Source organism: Aspergillus uvarum (genome assembly GCF_003184745.1).
Source record: "Aspergillus uvarum CBS 121591 unplaced genomic scaffold BO82scaffold_70, whole genome shotgun sequence".
In the NCBI taxonomy this organism is placed as follows: domain Eukaryota; kingdom Fungi; phylum Ascomycota; class Eurotiomycetes; order Eurotiales; family Aspergillaceae; genus Aspergillus; species Aspergillus uvarum.
The window spans coordinates 42,442-59,874 of NW_020291367.1; the positions used below are offsets into that span (position 1 = coordinate 42,442).

Consider the following 17,433-nt stretch of genomic DNA (forward strand, 5'->3'; position numbering starts at 1 on the left):
GCGAAAAGACAATGCCCGAAGACCTTACTCAAGTGGTGCCCACTGCATGTGGAGCAGCGATGCGTACACCACTAGATGACGACCCAAGTTCAACCTAAAGTGCGCTTTGATCTGTGTTGATTGCGCGGTCTCCCGTGTGATGCCAAGTGTGGTGCAGATTGGTTTTCTGCGGCTTCTGGAAGAGAGCAAGGCACAGCAGATGGAACAGGGGATACAGAAAAAGACACCAGAAACCAAAAGGAAAAAGAAGCTCTTCCTGTAAAGGGAGACCGAGATTAAGCAAACAAGCAAGCCAACGTGAGTCTGAGATTAGGGGAAACACCTTTCATAGAGTGAAGCTGCTAAGTGAATAGACCTTGGATGGCACAGCCTGCAGGATAATCGTGCATCAATAGTAGAAAGCAGACTGTAAGCGTACGACAACTCTCCACCTACAAGAACCTAATGGGCACAACTCATATAAACTCGACCTACAAAACTTGTTTGATCGAAGCAAAGCTCGCTGTTTCCGTTGTACCCTAATGCACATAATATGTGTGACCCGTCATTGCCCACATTGCCCATTTACTTCACACATCAGATCAAACCCCCGGTGACAAACGCCGTCCCATTTCAATTCATTGCATTCTCGAAAACCCCATCCTGTGTCCTAATCCAGCCAAATTGCATAAATGATGTCCCAGCCAAACCCCAAGAAAGAAGTAGTACAGGAAGCGAAAAAGTATGCAAAGTCGACAAGAGCAAGAGCTTAAGCGGGAAAGGTTTTTTTCGTAGGCCAGACACCGAGTTGAAGGTAGAGGGAGAAAAAAAGGAAATTCGCGAGGGAAACCATCAAGTCAGTTGGAGGACATCGGCAGATGCCGTGAACCATGAGAGGAGAAAAGAGCAAAGCAGCAGAAACACAAAGAGCAAACGTTTTTTTTCCATTCAGTACATCGTGAGTGCAACCCCGCGGGGGAAATCAACCAAAGAAGCAACCAGCCAAGCTCTCGTGGAGTACAGATTACACACGTGAGGAGAACATAAAAAGGGAAATATGTGTTAACAGGTGGCATATAAGATGAGATATTTTCCTTACCGGGGTTTGCCGTACCCCAGGATTAATGGCAAAGAAAATAAAAAGCAAAGGGAAAAACAAGGGGTAAGAGCCAATGTAGATTTGATCACCAGTTAAGATGTAACGCCATAATCCCTTAGTGACCGTAGTTGCCTCCCCAGCCTCCACGTGTGTTGCCATAATAGTTAGCGAAGCCTGCGCCACCGTAGTTACCATAGCCAGTGGGTTGGTGGTGGGTCTGAGAACCGGCCGCCTGGTGACCGCCGAGACCACCCAAGCCGCCGCCGTACTGAGGGTTCAGGTGGGGGTAGCCACCAAAGCTTTGCTGACCCTGCTGACCCTGCAGCGGGGGAAGGCCGCTCTGGGCCTGAGGCTGACCCGGGGCGCTGTTCGTGGCAGAACCGGGGCGGTTAGCCTGCGCAAGAGAGGGGCTGGGTCCAGCCGCCTTGGGAGTATCGAAGCTCTTTGTCTCCTCGGACGTCACAGGAGGCTGTTGGGTGATCGGCTGGTTCTGGCCGAAGCTGGCCTGGGATCGACCAAAGACATCCGACATACCGGTTCCGAAAGCGGTTGAACCTGCGGCAGCGGACTGCTGGGTCTCCGATGGCTGAGCAGATCCAGTACGACCGTAGACCGAGTCACGGCCAGGGATGGTTTGGTTGAAAGAAGCCGCCGTGGCAGGGGAGGAGGTGTGATCATAAGAGAAGGCGTGGGGCTGACCGTACATTCCAGCCTTGCCACCATAGGGGCCATACTGGCTTCCGTAGCCATACTGGTTGCTGTGGGGCATGTAGTGGTCGTCGTATCTGCGAGCATCATCGTACATCGGACGGTTTCTGCCGTACTGGTTCATTCCGCTCATGTACGAAGCATAGTGAGGGTTCGAGTAGTAGGGGTATCCGTATCCGTAGTTATGGGCACCCTGACCTGGCATGTGCTGAGCCGTAGGTGTCTGGGTAGCGCCAGGGAGGGTGGGGTTAGGGGTGGTGTGACCGCTGTTGGGAGCCTCGACATGACTGTAGCGACTGGGGGGTTGGGTGGTGGGGATGTGCGGCTGCACTTCGGCGCCAGAGGCACCAAATCCTGCTCTCTGGGCAGCCACAGTGGCATCCTGAGACTGACCGTAGGAGCCGTAGTAGTTGTAAGGAAGACGCTGGTCAACGGCATAGAATGGCGAGTACTCGCTGCCGGTGGTGGCAGTTGGCTGAATAGGAGCTTGGTTGGCGAACGGCTCCTGGACTTGAGGCTGGGGCTGCGTAACCTGCTGGGTGAAGGGATCATAGGGCTTGTGGGCATCGGTATAGCGAGAGAAGTCGGCAAACGAGTTGTCGGCAGCAGACACCTGGGGCACGGGAGGAAGCCCCGGAGCCGGGCGGGCAACTGCAGGGGTTTCGGTAGGAGCCTGGGCCTGGGTGGAAGGAGGCAGAGAGGCGCGAGGAGCGACGGGGGAATGTTGAGGAGGTTGAGCACGAGTTTCCGCATCTTCCCTGTTCTCATCAATATCAACGTCAACAGCATCGCCGTTCAATCCCATGCTGCCGAACTGGACCGCCGCGCGGTCCACAGCGTGGTTGCCTGGCATAACTACAGCCTCCTGCTGTTCCATAACACGGCGTTGAGTGCCCGGAGTGCGAGTGCTGTGCTTCAGAGCACTAGTGGGTTGGATGCTGGCCGGAACACGTGTGGGAGTTGCAGCAACCGGAGCATTGGCAGCAGACTCGAGAGTGCTGCCCACAGTGCTAGCTGCGGTAGCGGTCGGGGCGGGAGGAGAGACGTCGGGGATCTGGGCGAGGTTGTTCCTGGTCAGATCGTCCTTGGGAGCGGGCACTTCGGGTGCAGGAGGACTGACGGTGGTTGATTCTTCGGTAGGCAGAGTCTGAGGGATGACAGGCTCGGGGGCTTTCTGTGCAGGCACTGGAACAGGGAGGGGAACAGGAACAGGAACAGGGGCCTGAGCGGGAACTGGTGCAGGCACAGGAACCGGCGCAGGAGCAGAAACAGGAGCAGGAGCCGGCGCAGGAGTAGGCTCAGCTGGTTTCTGCTCCTCCGCTGGTGCGGCAGCAGGCTTCTCGGGGGCCTGAACAGGAGCGGGAGCAACAGGCTTCTTCGGCTGGGGTGGCGGCGTGGGTTTAGCGAACAAACTGGCCCATCCCGTCTTTGCTCCTCCGGTGACCACACTGGGCTTAGGAACGTCCTGGACATTGTCTTTCGAGGCATCGGCAGGTTCGGCGGTTGCTGCAGGTTCAGCATCGACAGTGTTCTCCGTCTTGGTGTTTGCGGTGGTCTCGGGAGCAGCAGTAGCAGGGGTGTCGGTCACGGTGGTAGCGACAGCTGGCTTCTCAGTACGGGCGCCATTGGTGTGAGCACCAGCCCTGCCACCACGACCGCCACGGCCCCGATCTCCACGAGCACGGCCCCGGCCTTCGAACCCACCGCGTCCACGGCCCCCGCGGACAGAGGGAATGACTGACTCGGTCGGGGTGCTCTGTACCTCCTTGGGCTTAGGACGGCTGCGGTCTGTGGTCTTCTTCTTTACCTCACCCCACTGAGAGACGTTGCCTGGGTAGAGACACGAACCAATGTCAGTGGCTGACCGAAAGCGAGAAGCGAGGCATTGGAATAGAGGGAAAAGAGCAGACCTTCACTAATGCGATCAATTGCTGCCTCCAGGTCACCATCAGCATCCTCGAGAGCGAAGATCAAATCCTCATCGGTCCAATCGCTGAACAATTCCTTCAGCATGGGCAGGGTGTCGGAGTACTTCTTCTTCATCTGGCCGATTTCCCCTTCATCTTCAAATGTGGCGGGTGCGCCCTCTGAGTTGTCTGCCTTTGTGGATCTGCTACCACCGCGACCACCTCTGGAGCTATAGCCGCCACGACCGCCACGGGCAGATACTCTGCCACGAGAGGCAGAAGGCCTTGATTGAACTTCAGACATATCTTCTAATTGTTATTTGTGAATCTCCCGTATCGAGAGATGGTGAAGGGAGGAAGAAAGAGAATGGAGAGTGACCCAAAGTAGTCGAAGGGGAGAAAACAAGGTGCGGCTAGTGGGAAGAAAAAGCGGGTAAAAGGTCGTAATTTAGTGTACGGTAGCAATGATGGAGATGCAGCCTCACGAGAGAGGTCAGCAGCACCCAAGAACCACTAAGAAGGCACACAAGGGCCAACAGAGTCGGGGGAAGTCTTTAGAGATTTGGGGGAGGGAGAAGGGAGGATTTTAAAAAAGGGAAAAAGAAAAAGAATACGAGAGGCTGGAGAACAAAGTTGACACACACCAAAGGAAATAAATTCTTTGGAGAGAAAGGGAAGAGAGAGAGAAAGAGAGGGAAAAATAGGTGGGCAAAGTTGAAGGGGGAAAGAGTACAGGTAGGTTGGTAGGTAGGAGGTGCAGAAAGTTTAGCTTAGCAGATCGAGTTCATGGAATTGGATGGGGGTGGGAGGGAGCGAGAGTGAGTGAGTGAGTGACTGCGTATTGAATTGCTGAGGGCGGCAGACAAGACGAAACAGGACGAGAACAGTAAAAGGACAGTACAGGCAGATCTGTCGGGCGCGGCTCAGCAAAAGACAGCGTTGTGATTGGCTGCCAATCTTACTACATCTTATCCATACTGTAAGAAGATGATCCGTACCGTAACTATTAGCAGCCCTGCTGTAATGATGAATTATGTCGGGGTAAGCTTCTCAGTATGTAAACTACCTACGTAGTAACTAACCTCCCTCTATGAATTTCGTCATCCATCCACTATAAGTTAGGTAGTTAAGTCACTTGGTAACTAGAGGCGGATATTATTGACAACTACGATTCATTGATTGACAATTTGTGAGACAACTCAAACCTGTCTTATATTGATCCAAGGCATGAACCATAATCGTTTTCGAATCGATGGCCTATTGATTCTACATATCAGCCACGATAGTACTACCTACTTACCTGTACAATGCTTGTGGTAATCTTACACCATCGGTCCTTGGGGCGAATTGCGTGGTGAGGTGGCAGCAGCCCTCGCTCACCGCCCGTCAGTTTGGGTCGAATGATCGTTTGCCATGAGTAACCGCCCATCAGTGCCTCGATTTGACTAGTCCATAATATGTCATGTTGGCCCATCGTCAACGCATCTCCTCGGCCGTTCTAGGTCTAAGCATAGAACACTGCTGCTGACTCTTGTTGATTACCTCGCCTTGCACCAATCTTGCTTTCTCGAATCACAAATTCTTCTCAAGCCAGTCCGTTCGTTGAATTGTTTTGCCGACATCACGCCATGAAAGGCACGCCAAGTTTAAATTACGCTCCCTGGCTTAAGAACCTTCATCCCCCATTGCCCCGGACTCCTCGGCAGTCGCAACAACTCCTCAATGCCCTCACATCCTCCTTTCGACGTCAACTTGATCGCGAATATCCATCCAACCGTACCCCTACTCTCGATAAAGATGAGGTCTCTGAGGATCATCCGCCGAAGAATCCCGAGTCCTCCAGCTATGCGACGGATAAACATCTCCAATCAATCTTAGACAATCCGCTGTTCCGAGTGAAACCCCGCAAGGAGGTCAAGGCCAAGGATCCGAGTCAAGACGCAAGACTGGCAAAAGAGCCCATGGTGGTATTCGAAGAGTTGGCGGCCGCAGGCAATGTCACTTCCGCTGCTTTGAGCAATTGCCTGGTGTCTCAGTTACTCCTCCTGAGTGGCAAGAAGTCGGGCGATGACTTTGTCAAGGCAATGAGGGATTCCAGGACCGCATCAAGAATTGCCAGTTGGTGGTCTGCCTCCGACCCGCAGTCTCGACGATTATTGTTCCTTCCGCAAATAACACCTCTCATTACCAAGTTTCTGGTGGCCGAAAATATGCAGAACGTAGCTTCGAATTGGTTAAAGTTGCTAGCACAGCAGGACGCCCTTGGAGGCGAGGTGTTCCGACTCAAAAAGAAAGACGCGCGGATATGGTTCGGTGGGCTTCTGAACGACCTCGTGCTTGCTGAGGCTCGGTACGGGGGTGGAATAGAGTCCGCAATGCGACTTTACGTTTCCGCCGGTAGCATCACAACTCTTGATCAGACTTCGATAATCGATGACGAGTTCTGGAAGGCAACCCTCCTTTCTGCTGGAGGCCATCTGGGTCAACAAATCATACAGAATGAACCGGAACATGCCGGTGGCGTGGAGCCAAACCTCTATGAGAACTATGTACACATCATCAACACCGTGGCTGCCAATTCGTTGCTTCATGCCTGTATGTGTATGCATCATCCCACGCAGCCGGATGGTAGGCCCTACGTCCTCTATGTTCAAGCGCTCCCACAGGATCGGACCGCGTCATGGTCCAAGGTTAGAAGGGAGCATTTCATGCGTGCTGGCTTCACAGCCCTTCGCATCCTGCTTGATCAAAATAGGACTGTGCATGCTACTTGGCTGGCAAAGTACATGCAGAAGACGATATCACAGCATCTCGACCCCGAGGATGTACAATCGGCTCAATTTGAGTTGGCACGCCTCGAGCCCGCTTGATGGCTTTCTACAGAAAAGCTATAGACGTCATTCGAGGAGAATTCGCACGTCCCACGCATTTTCAAACACATAGGTGCAAGGATAAGCTGGTAATGATTCCGGCTTTCGATAATAGATCATGAGGAGACATTCGGCTACATCTATTTCACTACGTCTTTGCTCCCGATCTCAGGAAATCAGCGCACCTGCTCTATTCACCAATGGCTCAGCCCTTTGAGAGAAGCGAATCAATCATAGTTTCGCTTTGCCTGTGGAGAGTGCGCTGTATCAGTCTCGTGCATTCAAGTACTAGATACTAGTTATCAACCACGAGGGCCTATTGATCTTCCGTGACCCAAGCCGCCGAATCATTTCCATTGGATCCTCAACTCTTTCGACTGGACATGTGCTGCTGCTGAGCTCCTCAGCTCAAGTTCCAGCCCCAGTCACCTTCAGAGCCTTGGGGTGCGGGCAACCGAGATTGAGTTTCCGTGTGAAACGGGTAAGCGCGCCTGTCGTTCCGGCAAACGTCACCGCGCAACCTCACCTCACTCTCTCTGATCTATTGATTATCAATCGCAATTTTCTTCCTCTTCAAACAGTCGATCCTTCCCCATCGTTCAGATAGAATTGCTCTGCATATCTTGGGTACTATATCAGATAGGCCCATCACTACCACACCTCAGCTTTTTCCTTGTCGCATGCTTAGCTATGGCTACCGAAAGGACCAAAAACTCCAACACTCCTACGCTTCATGGTATGTCTGCATATTCACAGCCGGGCTGTGGATCTCTGTCTGATATCACACCGATCCTCTTGACTCGAATTGACGGATGTTTGTTTGTGCACTGACGTCATTACGCCAGAATCAGCCAGAGCTGTGGAAGCTGATGCGAAGAATCCCTCCATCGATGGTGCTCCACCCCTAGCGAACCGCAATGGCACCTTAAAGGAGGCTACAAATGAGGGACAGTCTAATGATGAAAGTAAATCCGGTGCACATAGAAAAGCTGGCGATGGGATGAACTTCTCTGGAGAATCACAACAAAGTGATCAGACTACTACAACTATAACCGCATCGACTGAAAAGCCGAGCGATGAGAGACAATCCGAGCAGCAGAGTACTGGTGCAAAGCGTCAGCGGCGTGAACATGCGTCAAGCTCGATGCAAGCTGATGCCGAGAATTTAAGCTCCGAGCATGCACTAGAGTCTACGCCAAAGAAACAGAAGACGAAGGAACAGCATGTCGCCGTCAAGGACGAAGTGTCGGCTCCTTCAGTTACAAAATCGAGTCAGCCTGCCAACGGGCCTAAGAGCTCAGCAGGCCGGCCAAAGAGGAGAAAGGACGCGCCGAAGAGGGATATTCCCACAGATGGCATTGGCAGCCGAACGCGGAGTCGTACCAAAATTGCTCTTTAATCAAACATCACTATCAGTAACTGATCTTGCGGTCATTAGGGCAAGTCTTCTACAGCTACACAGTGATGATCGTGTTGCACGTTGACCAGTCTTGAGTCTGCTACTTTTGTTCCTGCGTGAAATTTGTGCCCAAAGTGTATGTGGACATGGCCAATGTTAAGCAATAATCAACTATTTGAACAGAGTACGCAAGCGGCTAGGGTATGAATTCCAAAAGCACCATAATCGCTGAAAATTGCGCTAGGTAGCTTCCATAGTTAGTGAGAAAGTGGTCATTTCATGGGTAGGTATCATTGCTACACTACTTACACAAACTGTGCATTCAATACTTAAGTCTCAGCATTTTATACCGCATGTCGTCCCGGCTCTGCGCAAGTGGGTTGCAGGATAACTACGGAGTACACTCGTCATCATAGCAGAGCTGATTTGCTAGAGCAAATGCACAACGCCCCATTATAACACTATTGGGGTCATTGGATCAGGCCCATCGAATCCAGTCCAATGATAGCGTGTCTTACCTGCTAATCGCCGACATCGGCTTGATCGTCGCTGAGTCACATCCCGGAACGGAACAACACTCTTCGACCCCGCCATCACCGTAGGGGGCAAGTGTGTGTCATAGGTCTGGCAGCTATAAACTTATTTTCTCTTGCTGAAAAGTCTAGAAATTATCTTTTAACTCTTTTCTTAACTCCAATTGCGTGCAACTCCAAAGAACAAAATATAAATCATCATGCCGTCCAACAAGATCTGGCTGCGCGCTGAAACCAAGCCCGCCGAGGCTCGCTCCGCCTGTAAGTGCAACGCTATCTTGTAATCAGACTCGATTGGCGAAAGCTGGACTCAACTTACTTTATCATGCCTCGTCACCGCATCATACTGATCTTGTATAGTGACTCCCACCACTTGCAAGGCTCTTATTGACGCCGGATATGAGGTGACTGTTGAGCGCTCTACTCAGCGCATCTTCGATGGTAAGTGTATCTCACGTATTTGTAATGAACCTTGGGGGATTCAATGTCTAATTGATTGCTTGCTCTTTCAGATGCGGAATTTACCAAGGTATGCAATTCTGATTACACTGTTCTCATCGCGACGCGAATCTCACACCCGTCTGATAAAGGTCGGAGCGCCTCTTGTCGAAGAAGGTTCATGGGTGAAGGATGCTCCCAAGGACGCCTACGTCCTGGGTCTCAAGGAGCTGCCGGAAGATGATTTCCCTCTTGAGCACGTTCACATCTCCTTCGCACACTGCTACAAGCAGCAGGGTGGATGGGAGAAGGTTCTGAGCCGGTGGCCCCGAGGTGGTGGTGTCCTGCTGGACCTCGAGTTCCTCCAGGATGAATCCGGACGCAGAGTAGCTGGTATGACTCCATGATTAACTTTGTGGGTATTGCAGTTGACTGATAGTGTTGTGTGACAGCTTTTGGATGGTCTGCTGGTTATGCTGGTGAGTGCATCTATGGATGGAATTTGCCTCGTGCTTCTCGGCTAATGTAATTTATACAGGTTCCGCTCTGGCCGTCAAGAACTGGGCATGGCAATTGACTCACCCTGAGGGCGAGCCCTTGCCTGGAGAGGAACCCTATGCCAATCAGGATCTTCTGATCAAGTCTGTCAAGGCGTCTTTGGAAGCTGGGAAGAAGCAGTCCGGCCGCTCCCCCAAGGTGCTTGTGATTGGAGCTGTGAGTGTTGACCTCGAGTTTGTCACAAAGGAGACTTATCTAACAATATTTAGCTGGGTCGTTGTGGTAATGGCGCTGTGCAGCTGGCTAAGGATGTTGGTATCCCTGAGTCCGACATCATCCAGTGGGATATGGCGGAGACCAAGAAGGGTATGCTGCACTTGAACACAACCGTTGATCATCCACTAACGTCTCAATAGGCGGTCCTTTCAAGGAAATCATCGAAGATGCAGACATCTTTGTCAACTGCATTTACCTATCTTCTCCTATCCCTCCGTTAGTCTACCCATGTATCCACAAACTACCTTTCTTCTGAAGACTAATGACGAATTTAGTTTCGTTACACCTGAATCTCTCGCTACACCTAACCGCCGCTTGTCGGTCATCTGCGACGTGAGCGCTGATACGTAAGTTTGATTCTCGCCTGTCTCATTATAGGCTCCAGCTAACATACGCATTGCAAAGCACAAACCCCCACAACCCTATCCCCGTGTACAACATCACAACTACCTTTGACAAGCCTACGGTACCTGTCACCCTGCCGGCTGGCACGCAGGGTCCTCCCTTGAGTGTGATCAGTATCGATCACCTGCCATCTCTCCTGCCCCGCGAGAGTTCCGAGCAATTCAGCCAAGCTCTGCTTCCCAGCTTGCTCCAGCTCAAGGACCGGGAGAACGCCCGCGTGTGGAAGCAGGCCGAGGATCTCTTCCAGGAGAAGGTCGCTACCTTGCCTGAGTCCTTCCGCGCGTAGATATACCTTTGTGTGATTTTTGCCGACTTTTTTTTTTTTCATAAAGTCATTCTGTACAAATCTTCTTGGATGCCTGTCACGATGCCTTTGCTGGACTTTATTACGGTTGTTTTGCATGTCATGGATTGTCGTCTGGTTTACGTCATGCCATAAAATTAGACAGGTCTAAAAGCAATTATAACCACTTGCTCTTTTTCAAAGATCCAAGAAGCATCTTACTGTGCCTTATTTATGGGAGACGCTTGCTCGACCCTGGACGTTACTAGAGGATTTGGTGGGTTGGGGATCGAAGTTTTGTTGGATCTGCAGATTCAAGGGTCAAACAACACCTCCACTTCTATTCCCAAGCCTCAGCCCATGGACTCAAGCGGGCCGCATGCACCAGATATTCTCGTTTTTACAGTCATTGACGGGGGAAGGGTAAAGGATTCGCTTATGAGTCCAAATAACCCGTCTAACAGGAATCGTAACCGTACACTGGAGGCAGCAAGGGATCTGCACATTATCAGCAGATGTTCTTCCTTCAAGGCTATCGCCTGGTCCAGCCAACTAGGGGGGGCACATAACCCATTAATTTGCCTCACAATAAATACTGCTCTCACCACTGATGAGCCAGAATTAAAAGGGCGATGAGCTCTGGATACCATTTGTGGGGAAATCAGATTGCGTCGGGCAACATTGGGGGCCCACGAGGAATACGGGGCGCTCGGCGCTGAAGAACCTCCGAGATAACCCAGTAAGAGGATCAATGCTTTATTGCTTTTGCCGCCTCCTGCCTGCACCGAACAACTTGCATTGCAGCATCCGTACTGAGATGAGCATACCAAACGGCTACTTGTGCTATTATGCAGTGTAGTCAATTGATTACAGTACACTAGACTCGGCCTGGGTGAGACTGCCACTCTGATTGACGCCCCCCTCCCCCCTCTCTCCCTAAACCTTACCCCATTTTCTCTCCACATCCCTCGGTCTATGGGGGCAAGACAGCTGACGATTAGTATCCCACTAGAGCTGCCGAGAAGCGAACGTACTCCATCCGAACCCCCCGAACAGTGTCAGCCCGCTTGTACATATACGTACCTAGTTGGAAGGTCGAAGGAAAACTCAATAACAACTCGTCTTGGCGTGACAATCCGTCTGCCTGTGTTCACTCGATTGTCCACCCTCCGTGGCACATTTGTCCCATGGAGCGGCTATAGCATCGACCTCGATAGTCTGCACATATATCGCTATCCAGTTCTGACTGAACCTGTGGCTAGTCCACTTCACTCAAAAGAGCGATGCAAGAGAAGTCAACCACAGTCGCCGCATATGCGGCTGGGGCGTCTCTTGCGGCGGTCGCCCTGTTCTACGTCTTTGGACCCAATTACACGATCGATGGAGATGAGTCAAGCGACAGCGGTCGCAAAAAGAGTATTGTTGGGTTGTCGAATCCTGCCAATGACTGCTTCATCAATTCCGTGCTGCAGGCTCTTGCCGGCCTCGGGGAGCTGCGAGTTTACCTGATCAGAGAACTGCATCGACGGGAGTTGGATGGCCCAGAGATTTACAGTCTCGTCCCACCATTAGACGAGATCCCACGCGATGGGAAACCAGACAAAATACGAGAACTGCAGCAAGGGACCATCACTAGGGCGCTCAAGGAGATGCTGGATCGCCTAAATGAGCGCCCGATATACAAGAAAACGATATCCGCGCGACCATTCATTCAGTCACTTGAGTACGCTTACCGGACACGAATTAGTCGGAGTCAACAAGACGCGCAAGAATTCCTTCAAATCGTAGCCGAGAGGCTTTGCGACGAATATCATGCAGGAGTCAAGGCCCGACTGCGAGCGAAAGGCATGGGCGAGCCTAACCAGGTCGCTGACTCGGATAATGAACTTCCAGCGAAGAGCCCAACGGACATCGAAGTGCGCATCGATGACGGATCCCCAAATGGTCTCCCAGCAATCATCGATACTAAGCTCAAGGAGATTGAGAATGAACACAGTTTTCCTTTCGAGGGAAAGCTCGAGTCCCAAATCGAATGCCAATTTTGTCATTACAAATACAAGCCGAACCAGACATCGTTCGTCAATCTGACGCTGCAGGTTCCTCAGAAGAGCTCAACTACACTCAGCGCCTGTTTCGATGGCTTACTCAAGACCGAGTATATCGACGACTTCAAGTGTGACCGGTGCCGACTGCAGCATGCTTTAGATATCAAAACGCATGATTTGACCAGGGCCCGCTCGGGTGAGGAGAGAAAAACACTCGAGGTGGAAATTGAGCGCATACAGACCGCCATCTCTACAGACCCCGAAGGTAGCTTAGAAGGTGTCAGTCTGCCCCCTTCAGAGCTTGCTCCAAAGCGAAAAATCGCACGACATATGCGGATCGTCGCATTTCCCAAGATTATTGCCATTCATCTTTCTCGATCCATCTTCGATCAGAGCAGTTCGTCCAAGAATGCTGCGAAGGTATCTTTCCCTGAACGTCTTCCTTTAGGCGGTATTTTGAGTCAGAAATGGTATCGACTGCTGGCGATTGTCAGCCACAAAGGTAGTCATAACAGTGGACACTATGAGTCTTTCCGCCGTAACCACCTTTATGCACCCTTTTCGACTCCCGATGCATTCAGCTCGTACGCCCAGAGTCGAGCAACCAGTGAAAACCCTTCCGAGGCACCAAGTCCAAGGCTCGGAGCTCGTCAGTCTTCCGGGCGTGAGCCCTCTGCGCTCAGTATCTCGACACCTTCAGAACCACCGAGTCACTCGTCGCAATCGTCCCCAGCCCCTTCCCGCTCCACCTCAAGCAAAGAGTCTAAAACATCGTCTCAATCGAATCCCTTATCCCCGACTACTCGTCCTACTACATCGAGCTCGAGGCTTTCTTTCCAGAGCAACCGGTCTCGATCAACAACATCTAAGCAAAACCTGTCGCCTGTTTCTGATCCACTCAGTCCAGCGAATGATGGTGGACGCTGGAGCAAGACCTTCTCTAGAACGTCTCTTACCAGTGATCAAGGCACGCAGCCAACAACACATACGGCAGAGACCTCAGTAGCTTCTAGCTTCCGGCATCGCCGTCGTCGCAAGCAGAACGATAGGTGGTGGCGCATCTCAGACGAGAAGGTCAAGGAATGTAAAACATCTGACGTTCTGGGCATGCAGAAAGAGGTATATCTCTTGTTCTATGAGTTGGAAAGGCCAAATACTAGTGCATAGCTTGGGTGCAACGAACTTGCATAGAGAATAAAGGTCCTGCAGGTGTACATACTGGACATATCCATAGAAGGATGGATACTAGTTTGAAATAGTACTACTCTAGGGGATGGTATTCGTAACTCCTACCGGGTACATTATCAATTGGACCAGAGGGCATAACGAGAGTACTTAGAATTCTCTTGATGTCTCAGTCATAACTAATTGAATCGCCTTGTAGGAGTAGTATCTTTCTTATGCCCTCAGACACTGATTCACAAACAATGACTTAGTCATCCATACCGCGACCGCATTCCGCTCCATTACAGCATATGATTGGCGAGGATGGCAGCTTGCCCTGCTTTCAGGCGGGTGGATCCGAGAATTCAAGTGCTGGACTGACCAGGTCAAGTGCATGGAAGGTTGTCGGGAAGTCCAGGTCTCTGTTGTTATTTATTATTATTCTTTTTTTTAAATAATAATTGTGGTTTGACCTGTTCCAGTCAGGCAACACTAACACTAACACAACACACCCCCATCGCTAACTGACTTGCTTCCCACTTCCTCCCGTCCATCACATAACGTTAGGTCGGAGAGCACACATACCTACATTAGCGAAATTCAAACCCTGAAGCAGGTCGCTACAAAATAAATACGCAACTGCGCTCAATTTTCATCCCTGAAGTTCTGCATCAGCATCACAAGAGAAACATACGAAACTTCTCTTCTTTTTTTCTATCACTTTACCATGCCTCCCAAACGCGCAACCCGCGGAGCCGCCGCCTCCACCACCGACGGTCGCAAAGCGACAACCGCATCCTCCAAAGCTACCGCCCCTACGAAACCCCAGAAGAAGACAGAGTCCAAAGCACCTACTAAGGCTGCTGCTGCTACTACTACCACCGCGCCTGCCAGCCGGAAACGAAAGGCTGCTGAGTCTGACGATGAGTCTGCCGCTCCAGTTGCGCGCGTCCAGAAGAAACAGAAGGAAGGTGAGTGAGAACAAAACATCCCCCATGTCATCAACATTATCATCGCGCGCGCGCGCACCTTCCGCGCGGATGAGGGTCGCTGCGCTTGATCATCCTAGCTGACAGGGGGGCCTTTCCTTGGCCTTGTGTCATGATAGAAGCGCCTGCTCCGATCATCAACCACCCTCCCACAAAACGACTAGACGTCTACGTCTTCGGAACGAATTGCTACGGTGAGCTCGGTCTTGGAGACGCGACCAAGAAATCGGAAATCCCGGGCCCCGTCCTCAACCCCAAGCTCGCCGCGGACACCGTCGGTGTTGTCTACTTGGCTGTGGGAGGTGTCCACTCGGCCGCTCTTACACATGACAACAAGATTCTCACCTGGGGTGTTAACGATGAGGGAACCCTTGGACGTGATACCAAGGAAGAGAAGAAGGAGGTCGAAGAGACCAACGGTGTTAACGGGGAGGACAAGTCTGATTCCGACTCGGACGATGACGAGGTCGACTTGAACATGAAGGAGGCCACTCCCATGGCGGTCGACTCCGCTCATTTCCCCAAGGGCACTGTCTTCACGCAACTGGCAGCCACTGACAGCGCAACGTTTGCTCTCACCCAGGAAGGCAAGGTTTATGGCTGGGGTACTTTCAGAGTAGGTTCTTCTCCGAATTCTCTCGGACAAATTGTATTTTTCATACTTATGATCTCCTAGGGAAGCAACGGTGTTATTGGATTTTCTCCTGACACCAAGTTCCAGCGCACGCCGATCTTGATTCCCGGACTCGAGAAAGTGACCGAACTTGCTGCTGGTGCACAACATCTCATGGCGCTCACTTCCAGCGGCCAAGTCTTCACCTGGGGATGCGAGGAACAGAACCAGCTGGGACGGAGAATCTCTGGCCGCTTGCACGGCAAGTTGGAGAGTCTCGTTCCCGGTAAGTGTGCCTTGCCCGCAGGAATTGTCAGCATCGGCACCGGCTCGTACCACTCCTTCGCCGTCCGCAAGAACGGCCATGTGCACGCGTGGGGTTCCAACAACTTTGGCCAGACTGCTGTTCCCATGAGTGCGGGCCAGAGTGACGCTGTGGTGCTCTACCCCACTGAGGTTAAGTCCTTCCGCGAGTTCAACAAGATCGTCAGCATCTGTGGTGGAAAGGACCACAGCATCGCCGTCACGGAAGATGGCAAGTGCCTGACCTGGGGTCGCGTCGACAACAAGGCCCTTGGTCTGGCGCTGGCCGATATGCCTGCGGATGATCTGGTGCACGATGAGCATGACCGGCCTCGTATCCTGACCAAGGCCACGCCGTTGGTCGACATCAAGGATGAGCACATTGTCTTCGCCACTGCCTCCAGCGATCATTCTTTCGCTATCACCAAGGATGGTCAAGCGTACAGCTGGGGCTTCAACGTTCAACGCCAGGCCGGACACCGTGAGCTTGACGAAGTCGAGCGACCAACTCTTCTCCAGAACAAGCATGTCACCGGCAAGAAGCTGGTCGGTGCCTCGGCCGGCGGACAATTCAGTATGCTCGTTGGGGAAGCTTCGCCGCAGCAGGTGAACGGCGAGAAGGCATGAAAGTAGTAGCTATGTAAATCTGGCGGGTGTTCATGTTATTGTTTTTTTTTTTTTCTAGATGGACTTGGCTTGAAGAGCTTGTATTACTAACAATGTGATATCGCGATAATGGGAATTTTCTTCTTTTCAAGTTGAATACAATCTGATCTTGCTGAGCATCGTTGCTTCTCTATGTTTTGTTTCTTCGTCCGTCCTGAAGCATACATATCTTCTGTACCTCGAGAGTGTACGTTCTTGTTATGCTGCTCTAGTACCTGATCAACTCCCAAGCCCAGAGGTCCAAAGATAGAGAAGCCCGTTCCGCCTCGGGAGTCGGCAGTCTGCCCGACTTATGGCTAAACCCGGGGGCCCGTCGAGGTGATTCTCCACTACCGCCTGGCCCTGTTACACTATATTTGCTTATTTCTCCGTATATCGCTGGTTTCGAGCAGATCAGCTGGACTGGGGTAAAGCAGTCTAGGCCCTTGGAGAAGGGGGGGGCAGAAATCGAGCGAATTGATTGGAATTTCTTGTTGCATCTTATGGGCGGAGGAATTCTCCCCGCCATTTTTCCGATGGATAGATGGGAAGCACGAAAGAATTACGGAGAGCCCGGGGAAAGAATAGAATGATATACCCGATTTACGGAGGGATTGGGGGAGAGCTAACTGATAGCCGGTGTTGCTGCTGGAGGAAGAGAATGACAGTACGTTTCAGCTTGTATGCAGTCAAAGTACAAGTAGCAAGAAGACATGAGCACGAGTAGTCTTCCAAAGGCAAACTAGAACAACAAGCATATCATCGTCGCGAACTGCAAGCAAGCAAGCAAGCAAGCAAGCAGAAACCAACCGGTCGAGGGGAAGAAGATCACTCGTAAACCAGCTGCAGGGTAGACAGGGTGGACAGGCAAGTGGAACAAGCCGGGCCGGGATGATGTCAAGGGAGGGACGCGGGGATTCCCGGGAAGCCGGCTGCGGCCTGAGACATGAGGCAGGAATGGAGCCCTGCAGCCCGCAAGCCGCAGCGCGCGTCATCGGCGGCTTCAGAATGGAAGCATCATCCATCAATCCATCAAGTTCATCATCCATCGGACCTCAATTGTCCGGTTACGTTTCACTTACCGTACTTTAGGAGCGGTTTCGATCCCTTTCTTCGACCTCAAGCTCTTCTTTCTGTGACTTTCTTTCACCTGGTTCTTGCTCGACTACAACCCAACAAACAGCATTGAGCACTGATTTCATACTGAACACATCATTCCCCACCAGCCGGTGAGTTCTTCGAGCACGCACTGCGAATCTGAGCCCCTCCACCATCCATG

The 17,433-nt window shown here is 51.7% G+C and overlaps 6 protein-coding genes across 6 annotated transcripts; 5 read left to right on the top strand and 1 right to left on the bottom strand.

The window, feature by feature from the left end:
* Positions 1 to 315: 315 nt before the first annotated feature.
* BO82DRAFT_185709 (uncharacterized protein) lies at positions 316 to 1,185 on the top strand. Its single transcript, XM_025630470.1, has one exon. The coding sequence runs from the start codon at positions 533 to 535 to the stop codon at positions 1,013 to 1,015; it is 483 nt and encodes a 160-aa protein (XP_025487459.1). The 5' UTR covers positions 316 to 532; the 3' UTR covers positions 1,016 to 1,185.
* On the bottom strand, positions 1,105 to 4,101 carry BO82DRAFT_185723 (putative RNAPII degradation factor Def1). The gene is made up of 2 exons (XM_025630471.1): positions 3,697 to 4,101; positions 1,105 to 3,616 (listed from the first exon to the last, which is right to left on the bottom strand). Exons 1-2 carry the CDS (start codon positions 3,995 to 3,997, stop codon positions 1,194 to 1,196), a joined length of 2,724 nt encoding a protein of 907 aa, XP_025487460.1. The 5' UTR covers positions 3,998 to 4,101; the 3' UTR covers positions 1,105 to 1,193.
* Positions 4,102 to 5,321: 1,220 nt separating this feature from the next.
* Positions 5,322 to 6,509, top strand: BO82DRAFT_259949 (uncharacterized protein; the record flags this gene model as incomplete). The annotated part of the gene is made up of 1 exon (XM_025630926.1): positions 5,322 to 6,509. A coding segment is annotated over one exon (1,188 nt), but the record flags the coding sequence as incomplete, so codon positions are not given.
* Positions 6,510 to 7,197: 688 nt separating this feature from the next.
* On the top strand, positions 7,198 to 8,267 carry BO82DRAFT_358373 (uncharacterized protein). The gene has a single exon (XM_025636272.1). The coding sequence runs from the start codon at positions 7,564 to 7,566 to the stop codon at positions 7,960 to 7,962; it is 399 nt and encodes a 132-aa protein (XP_025487462.1). The 5' UTR covers positions 7,198 to 7,563; the 3' UTR covers positions 7,963 to 8,267.
* A 312-nt stretch (positions 8,268 to 8,579) lies between these two features.
* Positions 8,580 to 13,764, top strand: BO82DRAFT_386691 (bifunctional saccharopine dehydrogenase/ubiquitin carboxyl-terminal hydrolase). Its single transcript, XM_025638260.1, has 12 exons — positions 8,580 to 8,756; positions 8,856 to 8,936; positions 9,008 to 9,024; positions 9,086 to 9,326; positions 9,386 to 9,412; positions 9,472 to 9,647; positions 9,701 to 9,797; positions 9,848 to 9,923; positions 9,983 to 10,054; positions 10,113 to 10,394; positions 11,382 to 11,425; positions 11,677 to 13,764. Exons 1-12 carry the CDS (start codon positions 8,696 to 8,698, stop codon positions 13,605 to 13,607), a joined length of 3,105 nt encoding a protein of 1,034 aa, XP_025487463.1. The 5' UTR covers positions 8,580 to 8,695; the 3' UTR covers positions 13,608 to 13,764.
* Positions 13,765 to 14,105: 341 nt separating this feature from the next.
* On the top strand, positions 14,106 to 16,391 carry BO82DRAFT_358376 (RCC1 domain-containing protein). The gene is made up of 3 exons (XM_025636273.1): positions 14,106 to 14,575; positions 14,713 to 15,209; positions 15,270 to 16,391. Exons 1-3 carry the CDS (start codon positions 14,332 to 14,334, stop codon positions 16,134 to 16,136), a joined length of 1,608 nt encoding a protein of 535 aa, XP_025487464.1. The 5' UTR covers positions 14,106 to 14,331; the 3' UTR covers positions 16,137 to 16,391.
* The last annotated feature ends 1,042 nt before the right edge of the window (positions 16,392 to 17,433 follow it).

Bases quoted from the DNA above. Each gene is read 5' to 3' on its own strand.
- BO82DRAFT_358376 (XM_025636273.1), top strand. From the start codon at position 14,332: ATGCCTCCCAAACGCGCAACCCGCGGAGCCGCCGCCTCCACCACCGAC. The intron at 14,576-14,712 runs GTGAGTGAGAAC...GTGTCATGATAG, and splicing joins CCAGAAGAAACAGAAGGAAG to AAGCGCCTGCTCCGATCATC. The intron at 15,210-15,269 runs GTAGGTTCTTCT...ATGATCTCCTAG, and splicing joins ATGGCTGGGGTACTTTCAGA to GGAAGCAACGGTGTTATTGG.
- BO82DRAFT_386691 (XM_025638260.1), top strand. From the start codon at position 8,696: ATGCCGTCCAACAAGATCTGGCTGCGCGCTGAAACCAAGCCCGCCGAG. The intron at 9,327-9,385 runs GTATGACTCCAT...GTTGTGTGACAG, and splicing joins ATCCGGACGCAGAGTAGCTG to CTTTTGGATGGTCTGCTGGT. The intron at 10,055-10,112 runs GTAAGTTTGATT...CGCATTGCAAAG, and splicing joins TGCGACGTGAGCGCTGATAC to CACAAACCCCCACAACCCTA.
- BO82DRAFT_358373 (XM_025636272.1), top strand. From the start codon at position 7,564: ATGAACTTCTCTGGAGAATCACAACAAAGTGATCAGACTACTACAACT.
- BO82DRAFT_185709 (XM_025630470.1), top strand. From the start codon at position 533: ATGTGTGACCCGTCATTGCCCACATTGCCCATTTACTTCACACATCAG.
- BO82DRAFT_185723 (XM_025630471.1), bottom strand. From the start codon at position 3,997: ATGTCTGAAGTTCAATCAAGGCCTTCTGCCTCTCGTGGCAGAGTATCT. The intron at 3,617-3,696 runs GTCTGCTCTTTT...GTCTCTACCCAG, and splicing joins AATTGATCGCATTAGTGAAG to GCAACGTCTCTCAGTGGGGT.